Below are 10,657 nucleotides of genomic sequence, written 5' to 3' on the forward strand. Positions count from 1 at the left end.
ATCAACAGGTCCATCAGCATCAAATTTCCAAAACATGATAAATGAAAGGAAATGTACCCTATAGGCCTATGTTATGTTACATTATCATCATCCTGTGACTAGTATTTTCTGTGTATCATTCAATGTGACTGAATGTAGGCTATGTAGGCTATATGACCTCGTGTTTGTGTTATGAAAAGAAAAAAATATAGGCTATAGCCTATGAAGAGTTCATTTGCAAAAGCAGATATAAGAAAAAAAATGAGCTGATGCTTTTGAATTATTCTACTGTTGTTTTCAATAAAGCTTTATTTTTTTGAGTTACATCTGTTTTTGTACATCTCATCTCCTTGGTCAAAGCCACTCAACTTTGGTTTGACTACCTGGTGTAAATAATAATTCAAATATAGGCTATATATATTTTTTAGAGTTATCTGCTTCGTGTGTTTAGGGAGTCAGAGACAGTCCAGACAAAAAAAACATGTTGAATGCTCAGTGATGTCCTGTGGCGGCGGGTGTGTGTGTGTGTGTGTGTGTGTGTGTGTGTGTGTGTGTGTGTGTGTGTGTGTGTGTGTGTGTGTGTGTGTGTGTGTGTGTGTGTGTGTGTGTGTGTGTGTGTGTGTGTGTGAGTGAGAGAGTGGGAGGGAGGAAGACAGAGGGGGAGGGAGAGCAGCGGAGCAGCGATGGCTGGGCTCGAGCCGACACCAGCGCTCAGAGAGGAGTGAGAAGTTGTCGGGGATGGCGGACAAACCTCTGACGGTGTTTGTGAAGCTGTTCGCCGCCGGGTTTTACGGTGTGAGCTCGTTTCTCATCGTCGTGGTGAACAAGAGCGTCCTCACCAACTACAGGTAAACTAACTACAGGTAACGGTTTGTGCTCGAGCGGAGGAGCTAACGTGTTAGCCACCGTAGCTGCTGCGAAGTTGTGTTGGCCGGGGCAGAGGAGCAGAGGAGCAGAGGAGGAGGAGGAGGAGGAGAGGAGAGCACCGAGGAGCCACAGGCTAACAACACAGTACGGGGTTAGCACGGACAGCTTCGTGTCCACAGAGAGAGGAGCTTCACTTAACGTTAGCATGTAGCAACTGTGTTATATTTAGCCGGCCAGTGCTAAGTGGTGACTGTGCTTCACCTGGACTAACGGCTCCACTCTGCTCTTTCAGGTTCCCCTCTTCAATATGTGTCGGCATCGGACAAGTAAGTTGGATCAACACTGATGTTTTCTAACACCACCAAACAGAGAGCAGGCAGGCATCTTCAACTGATTGTGTATGTGTGTGTGTGCGTGTGCGTGTGCGTGTGTGTGTGTGTGTGTGCGCGTGCAGATGTTGGCCACTGTGCTTGTGCTGTGGGTGGGCAAGGCTGCGAGGGTGATCAGCTTCCCGGACTTCGATGAGACCATACCTCGCAAGGTGAGACCATCTAACTAAGTCTAAGTCCTGGTTACTGAATGAAGAATGGACACAGTCTGGTTTTGCTGGAGGAGAATCAGAAGATTCAGTTTACTGTCATTTTATATAAACACATGAACAAGAGAACTGTTTTAAAATATATTTTAACGTGATTGATTTCTCAGATCAGTTTTCTGTCTGTGCTTCAATCATCTGTCAGGGTTCCTACACAAGTATGGAATTTGATTTGATACATTTCCAGGTCTGGAAAAGTATGGAAATGGAAACTATTGAATGGAAATATATTTATCTTAATACTTATCTGGGTTTGTGTTATTTGGGTTAATTATTTTGTATGTGCTATTAGCTACAATCTCCTGGAAATGATTTGGTGACATAATGGCATACAAATTCAGAATAATGAAAACACATGTTTAATTGCATAATTTAGTTACACAATACGCATCTAATTACTCAAATGCCACAAATTATTTGAATTTTTTTAACCGAGAAGGCTGGAAATTAGGGTCTGGAAAAAGTATGGAATTTTGAAATTTCAAATGTGTAGGAACCCTGATCTGTGATTTTTATAACAATGCCTACATTTGTTTTGCTTTGTGTTGTAGACGTTTCCTCTACCTCTCCTGTATGTGGGAAATCAAATCACTGGTCTGTTTGGAACCAAAAGGCTCAAGTAAGTCTAGTCCACTCTTCCAGACTGAATGATCCTGATCATTTAAAAGGGAAGTTCATTCAGTGTCATCATGAGCTCATTTCACTTTCTGTCCTCTCCCTACCAGTCTGCCCATGTTCACTGTCCTCAGGAGGTTCTCCATTTTATTCACCATGCTGGCTGAGGGACTTCTGCTCAAGTAAGATCACACACACACATGACGGATAACCCACTTTTCCTGCCGATTGATTTGGTCTTTGAACTCGGTAGGGAACGGCTTCCATAGGAGAAAACCCGAGCCTTTTCTCTTTGTACTGTATCAGCGGCTTTCATTTGCAGCTCCCAGCACTCGGATTGAATTTCATTGCCCTGCTATTCTTTGACCTTTGGCAGGAAGAAGTTCTCCAGGCCGGTCCAACTGACAGTATTTACAATGATCCTTGGGGCGTTCATAGCTGCAAGGTGAGTCCTGCTGCATCCAGGTGTCCCCCGCTGTTAACAACGGCAGAATTACCTTCACTACAAAGGCTGGTGTGGTCCTGAAATATGTGTCCACTTAACTGATACAGCCATCAGGGTCATTAGACACATGTTGTATATCTTTAGTTGAAAGAGTGACGGAGCGCTTTCATTTTGTCTCTTTTCGCAGCGCTGACTTGTCTTTTGACCTAGAAGGCTACGTGTTCATTCTCTTCAACGACGTGCTGACTGCAGCCAATGGAGCCTATGTTAAACAAAAATTAGATGCAAAGGTATGTGCCCGCTCCGCCGGATGAATAGTTGCCATTGTTGGGTAGGAGCTGTTTTTGGCCTTGAGCTGATGCCGGTGGATTTTAAAGAACCCAAACTGTCCTTCAGCGTCTGGCTCAAAAGGAAAACACGTTGAGTCGTTTCCTTTCACTCCCCACCGAGTGGATTTGTTTATAGCTGGTTAAACCATCTCTACAGTTGTGTGCTGCTGCTGTGTCTTACTCATTCCAAAACACTTCCTTTAATTATTTCCCAAGCAGTCTGGTTAATAACCGTTTGCCTGTCCAGCCAGTAATGGCTTGTAGTCAGTTTTTATTACGTCCCACCACGAGCAGACAGCTCAGCTCTCACATTACAGCTGAGGCAGAACGGGGTCCAGATTTAGTCGGATGTCTGCAGAGAAACCACGTGCGCTGTGTGTGTGTCGGACTCATATTGTGAGGGAATGAAAAGATGGAGACATGTCAAACGGAGTGGGATCACCGCCGACAAGCGGTTCTCGGCCGTGCAGTGCAGTGGGCTGGCCATGCATGACATCTGTATGCTAGTTAGTGAGGAATGCGCTGAAGGACTTGTGAATAACCCTCTCTGTTCTGGCTCTGCTTATTTTATGTGTTGCTGTTGCTCCCTGCCCATCTGTTCCTGTGCTCTCTTCTCTCTCTCACAGGAGCTGGGGAAATATGGATTATTGTATTATAATGCATTATTTATGATCATTCCCACGCTGGTGTTGGCTCATATGACTGGAGACATGCAGAAGGTAAGGCATTTTATTTGACTCCTCTGCTCCTTAGGTCTGTCCCCTCTGTAATAGATATTCCTAATTAGCTTCATTAAAAAAAGTCATAATTTATAGGTGTCATTTAAAAAAAAAAAGTTGAACAGTGGCTGAAATGAAGTCATTATAGTGAGATAATGACTGAAGTAGTGGTCAGTTATTGCAGGATTGAACCCTAATTTGAAGGGGACTGCACATATGTGAAGCCATGGGCGTATGCTGTAAATATGAGCAGACTGTTTGTTGGTCAGTGTTGGCAGAGACCTTCTGGTTGGCCCAGCTGGGGCCCAGCAACCGGAGAGGCACAAAGCTGCTATTATGCACCTAGTGGAGTTATTACAGCAGCGCCTACAACTCCCCTCCGCTCTGTGGATTAACCACAGTACAGATACAGACTAGGACCTTTTTAAAAGGCTATTGGAAGTTGGTATTTTTAAGTTGTAATTTGTAACGTGTAGTAAATGTGGTTCAAAAAGTCTTCCCCCATGAACCATACTGTTATTGTCAGATGCTTAAAATGTGATCAACTCTTCATAGCTCAGGCGATACTGAATTTCTTTCCTCCACTGAAAGGAGGAACAGACATGACCACTAATTTGAATTTATAATCTGTTTGTTTGTTTCGCTTGTTTTCATTGGCTGCTTTTTGTCGTTCTCACGTCTCTGTCCAGGCGGTGGAATATGACGGATGGTCTGACATGATTTTCCTCAGCCAGTTCATCCTCTCATGCATCATGGGGTAAGACAGAAGCTCATCATGACATATATGTGTGACGTGCATGCTCGTCTTAAAGTCAACAGGATTGTATTTTGTGCCAGAGTTAAAACATCTGGATTATACTAAGGTCCAGGGGCACAGCTATGACATCAGCCGCTGAGATCTCCACTCGGTGCCAGCGCTCCACTGAAAGGCTCCTTTTTGTTGCATTAACGTTGTGAAACCTGATTTCATGTTTGAACAAGTTTGGAGTTATTGGTAATGTGAGGCTCCGTTGTGCAGGTTTGTTCTGATGTATTCCACCGTGCTGTGTACGCAGTACAACTCCGCTTTAACAACTACCATCGTGGGCTGCATCAAGGTGAGCGGCGCACGTGTGTGAAGTGAAGTTACAATCAAACACACTGAAGCACAAGAGGCTAATTGATATTTTTTCCATTTCCATTTTGTAGAATGTCCTGGTAACATACATCGGGATGGTGTTCAGTGGAGACTACATTTTCTCTTGGACTAACTTCATAGGTTTGAATATCAGGTAAAGTTTATTTTCTAATGTGTATTCAAATGTAGGTTGTTTTTGTTTTGTTTTGTTTTTTGGCCCTAAGCAGAAATTTCCCCAACACAGCTCCTCATTCATCTGGCTTTCCAACATCTACATTCTTCATTTTAGTGTTTTGGTGTTGCACAAGAGTCACTTAAAAAAAAAACCCAACTTAAAGGGATATTTTGATAATTCACCAATTTTCTACTCACCATCATGCCAAGGAAGGGTTCGGAGAACTTTCTGAGTCATCAAAACTCGTTAGGAGTTCCAGGGGGGGTCTGGCTGGCGACGGGTTTACATATAATGGCGGTGGATAGAGCTCACTTTTGAATCATCCAAAACACACACTATGAAACATCCAGATACCTCCATACTGCTCTGTTTTTATCCTTGTTGTAGCAGTAGCTCCCATTGGCTCTGTTGATGTTTGTGCGCATGTGCGAGATTGGGTGCGCAATGTTCGTTCGTCGTTGTAAACCATTGGATGTATGATGTTCAACAGAGCTACTACTACAACGAGGCTAAAAACAAATTAATTAATCAAATTAATTTTTTCCAAACAACTTTTTCATGTGGCGGCTTCAGGACACTTGGGTCAGTACAGACGAGCAGTATGGAGGTATCTGGATGTTTCAAAGTGTGTGTTTTGGATGATTCAAATGTGAACTCTATCCACCGCCATTATATGAAAATCTGTTGCCAGCCTGAACATTTTTGAAATCCAAAAGCGTTTTGATAACTCTGAAAGTTCTCGGAACCCTTCCTTGACATGGTGGTGAGTAGAAAATTGGTGAATTATCCCTTGAAAGGAAAGTATAATATACAGTATCATACAGTGCTGTTTCTCTATATTAATAGTAATGTGACTTGGGTATGGTTAGGTTATCTCAGCTGTTGGATTCCTTCAGGGACAGATGTGGATGTTTCCCAGAGGACCAGTCTGAAGGAGTTCTGATCCCCCGACTCGTCCTCTAGTGACGCTCACGACATTGATTTAATTTGTCCTGCACCTTGGTTTACGACCTAATCCCTGTGAAACCAATCAGTTGTGCAAACTAATCACATCTGCAGATGCACTCATATATCTGCTAATATTTGTTACTGGTGAGAAAGGAAAAGATCGATGCTGACACGGCTACTGTAGATCTGACATTAATGTGTCACACAACCACAGGAATCCAGATCTACGTGTTGAAACTGGATGGCTTGGGAAATTGGCGCTCCTACGATCAGTCATGTGCTGCAACATGTTCCCCCCACACTGATTTGACAAATGACAACATGCTTTTCAATTCTTACTTTGCCTTTAACAGGCAAACAAGTTTTCTTCCCATCATTAACTCAACACCAGATTTGGAAAGCAAGGGGTTGTGCTAAAGAAATTCCTCATCTTAAGTTAGGAAATGTATAGGATGTCACTTAGCAATTTGATATCACGGAGGCAGGTCTTAGCGAATTTTTGGAATTCTGCCTTTTCTTACTTGGCCCTGAACTGATGCTATTTTTGTCATCCCCTCTCCCTGAGGAAACTTTGTCATCAATGAGATTCTGGTTGAGACAAAGAAAAAATAGACATTTTAGCAAAAAAAAAAAAAAAAAGAGTCATAGCTGCTTAGTTAACTGTGGGATCACGGTCTGGTGTGGCCATACTAGTAAGTGTTTTGTCATTAACATGTCATTAGGGTCCACCATTGTTCGCTGGTTGTGTTAAAGCAATGAAAGAACTACACTGAAGAAACAAGTCAGCCAAGTGGTTAAAACGTTGAAGTCAGGGAACAGTAGCATTAAGTGGGTCTACTACCGCTAATGTATCAAGCATCATTCAGATGATTTAATTGGACCAAACTCACAAAGGTGGCCATCACTGCTGCAAAAAGAATAGGTCTTCCCACACCCAACCTTGTTGAACTCAATAACAGGGTCATCACATCACACTTTCAATAGAAACACACCCACACCCAGCCCCATCGCCCTCAGGGCTCTGAGGTGCAGGAGGGTCTGACCCCCTCAGCCATTACATCACTCAACAACACAAACACACCCCGCTGACTTTTATGTGTGAGGGTGGATGGGAAATGTTTTTTTGCTATTTGCTTTGCTTTTTTTTTTTTTTTTTTTTAAAGAATTTCCCCTCGGGGACAATAAAAGTCAAAGTGATGATGAAGTTTCCTAAATCAGGCGTCAACCATAATTACCATGGTTTCAGGAATGAGGTTTCTATAATATAGCTCCATCTCATATCGTTCAGTGTTTTAAGGGGGCAAAGCTTTATTTAATTTTTTTAATTAATGTTTTTATTATTCATTTGACAGGCACAAGTACATATAACGAGAAATAAGGCCTTTTTCCTTTTTCAAAAACAACAACCACTTATTCCCTCCCAACCCCAACCCCTCCCAGTCCTACATCATTTTGTTACAGATCAGTAATAACACACATCCTTCCTTCTTACCGTAAACAGACAAGCATATACACAGGAAATTAAAAGAGAAAGAAGAAAAACAGAAAAGTAGTATTTTCAGTGGATTAAGATGAGGCAGGGTTGAAAAAGAAATATAGTCAAAAGTCAATTGTCAGAAGTGAACATTTCATTTGTCCTGTAGTGTCTTTAATTTAGCTATGTAGGCCCAAACCGAATCAAATTTTCCAGGTGTGCCCCTCAGATTGTATTTAATTTTTTCCAGGTCTAAGTACAGCATGAGGTCCTAAAGCCACAGGGAAGCTTTGGGGGCAACTGGTGACTTCCATTCCAATAAAATTCTTCTACGTGCTAATAAAGAAGCAAAGGCGATACTATCGGGGCAAAGCTTTATTATCCTGCCATTCTATCAGATGGTTCTATGATAAAATACTACAGTTTATTTACATTTAGCTCGGTCTGTCTTGCTGATAGTTTCTTTGTCTGTGTGTGTTGCAGTATTGCCGGCAGCCTGATCTACTCCTACATCACTTTCACAGAGGAGCAGTCCATCAAAACAAATGACAACAACAAGCTGGACATCAAGGGCAAGGTGGTCGTATGACAGAGACACTGGATTTAAGTATTTTTATGCTGATGAACAGGAAAAGCTCTATTTTTAGTACAACTTTTTATTTATGGAGTATTTTAGGCAAAGGCAAGGAATTGTGGGGAGTGGCGTTGTGGTGAAAACCACGCCTGCACCGCGACTCTTCTTTTGCTGCCATGGTTACGAAACCCCCCTTCCCCACTGGGATTGTGGGTTGACCTTTTAGATGGTGTGTTGTTTTTTAAAATATTTGTATTTTGATACTGTACATGTGAGTATTGCGAAGGGAAACATGGAAGCAGTGTTATTTATATTACAACATTTCCTGGTACGTAGACAAACTGAGTGTTTAATGTTGGGATGGCGTCATGTTTCCTGGAAACAGGAGCGAAAGGCCGGGATGATCAGTTGTTTTAGCGGGCGTGCGTGTACTGATGAATCATGGGAATACTATGTCATGGTCGTTTTTAAAGGCACAATCCTTACTTTTTAATGCCTTTTTCTGTTTTGCTGTTTACAAGGAATGTAACTTTAGATGCCTTCTAAGCACAGTGAGATGCACTGACACTGTCATTATCTGTTTCACTCTTCAGTACATATCGTTTTGGTTTTTTGCGCAGACACTGTTATAAGCTTGTTACAGACGGACGGTAATGACAGTGATCTAACCTCATCCTTTAAACAACCAAAGTGGACGGGCAGTGGGCTGTCGATCCCCCAGAGAGGATTGTGGCTTTAAATGATGTCGCTGCCTCCTTTTGGGAGATAATTTAAAGTTAACAGTTTACATTTAGCTCACAGTATTACAGAATGTGGGTTGTGGACACTCCAAGGCTGTAGCTGGTTCTCTCTATGCAGGATTAACAAACAAGGGGACCCATTTGTTTTCACACAATTTAATCGCACTTTTAACCGAGGCAGGAACTGCAAAAGGGTGAAACTGAAATTGCCTCACCTCCTGTTACATTCATGTGTTGAATGAGATTATTTGTACCTTCCTGAAACATAAATTTGAGGTTTTGCAAGTATTACAAGAGAAACCTGGTTACCTAAACTTTATTAGTCAGGTACGTGTGTTGACTTTTTGTTCTTCTTTCTTTTCTTTTTTTTTTTTTTACATTTTTATCTACATCGTTTTATATTTATTACTTTTCTAGACTAATGTTGGTTTTGTAGATGGAGTGGGTGGTACGTTGTTGATGCTGATCTCATCTGGAGCAGTCAGGATTTGTAGCTGAAACTCAATGATGTATTTTTACATTAAAGTCTGTTGACATGATGGATCCCTTGGGATTTGTTGATCAGGTGTTATGAGGAGTGTTTTTATTATGTTTATTCTGTAACAGAGCTGGGTCCGGATTCACCAATATGTTCTTCAAAAAGATCTTAAGCAGGGTTCTTACGGATCCTTAAAAAGTCTTAAAAGGCATTGAATTTATTAATCTAAAAACAAGGCCTTAATTGGCATTAAAATGTCTTAAATCAATTTTTCAAAAGTCTTAAAAATGTTAACACATGATAAGTGGTATTTTATGGTTGTAATTAGTCTCAAATCTCAAAATAATTGGTAACATTCCGACATAGAGAAGTTAGTGGCGGCCGTCAATGCTAAATTTCTCACCGCCACCAGCTCCCGAGTCAGTGTTTTGTTTTGTTCTTCCGGACTTTTTATGCATTTATTTTGAAAGGACATCTGGAAAGAGACACAATCCAATATTCATGTAGCAGTCACTTTACCTTGGATCACATAGGAAAGTGGGTAAAATTGTCCCTAACCCTATGTAATTGATGTGGGGTTTTTTTTTTAAGTCGGTCTTAAATTTAATTTCAAGTGGCTTTAAAAAAGTCTTAAAAAGTCTTAAATTTAACTTGGCTTAAGCTGTAGGAACCCTGTTAAGAAATGTCTCAAGATCTAAAATTATGGAGTTCATAAGAAAGTTCTTAAGTGCAATTCCTCAATATTTTCTTAATAAGGTTTTGTGAATCTGGCCCCTGATCTTTAACTACAGTAGGTCGGTGGTTCTGCTTCAGTCATCCCTGGTATAATGTGACATCCCACAGGAACCACAGGGTTGAATTACATTTTTGGCTTCTGAGATTATATGCACATAGAAACTGTTCAACCGGTTCTCCACTGCTCTGACAGATTTTAAAACATGCAAGTAAGTACTTGAACGTAACAAGGGTAAATTGGTTGCCTTTCAGCTCATTCATTTTTCCCATTTCCACCACTAGGAGTCATTAAAATCAAACATTTTCTTCATCAAGGAGTGAACAGATCACACCTTTTTCATTCTGGATTGTCTTCTTATTTATGTTCCTGACTCATTCTATACAAGCAAATATAGGCACTTTAAGTAAAGGATTGGCCTATATATTGACTTAAATTGTAGCTGAAGCTAAAAGCCTGTTGTCCTGTTAAATTTACAAAGCCAAAACAACAGGGGACAGACTGCACTGTAAAAATGAACCCGTCATGAAATAACAACTGCATGGTGATCAAAATGTAATAAAACAGGCTGGAAATCGAGTAGAAATTGACAAGACATGTTTTAATACAAAAAATAGACCACACATCAAAATATCTTTGATACAAACCCACTACCATAAACAGCTTGTGACCTCTGATCTTCTTGTTCCTAATGTTATGATTATAATCATATCATAGAGAAACAAATCAATGTAAAGATGTCTGCTAAACTTACATATCCAAATACAGCTTTTACGTTAATTATAAAACTGTCACATGGTTAGCATTCAAATTTTACAGAACTTCATTGGTCGAGCTAACAGGCAATATCATAGAGAAATCAACCACCA

General features: G+C 40.9%; 1 protein-coding gene across 1 annotated transcript; it reads left to right on the forward strand.

The window, feature by feature from the left end:
* Positions 1-657: 657 nt before the first annotated feature.
* Positions 658-9,056, forward strand: LOC310984406 (nucleotide sugar transporter SLC35D2-like). The gene is made up of 12 exons (XM_083969600.1): positions 658-827; positions 1,139-1,172; positions 1,301-1,387; positions 1,993-2,060; positions 2,167-2,238; positions 2,433-2,501; positions 2,689-2,791; positions 3,457-3,549; positions 4,239-4,306; positions 4,568-4,646; positions 4,738-4,820; positions 7,747-9,056. The coding sequence occupies exons 1-12, from the start codon at positions 718-720 to the stop codon at positions 7,850-7,852; spliced, it is 972 nt and encodes a 323-aa protein (XP_083825726.1). The 5' UTR covers positions 658-717; the 3' UTR covers positions 7,853-9,056.
* Positions 9,057-10,657: the final 1,601 nt, after the last annotated feature.

The sequence above is a fragment of the Trachurus trachurus genome (genome assembly GCF_905171665.1).
Source record: "Trachurus trachurus genome assembly, chromosome: 4".
NCBI lineage: Eukaryota > Metazoa > Chordata > Actinopteri > Carangiformes > Carangidae > Trachurus > Trachurus trachurus.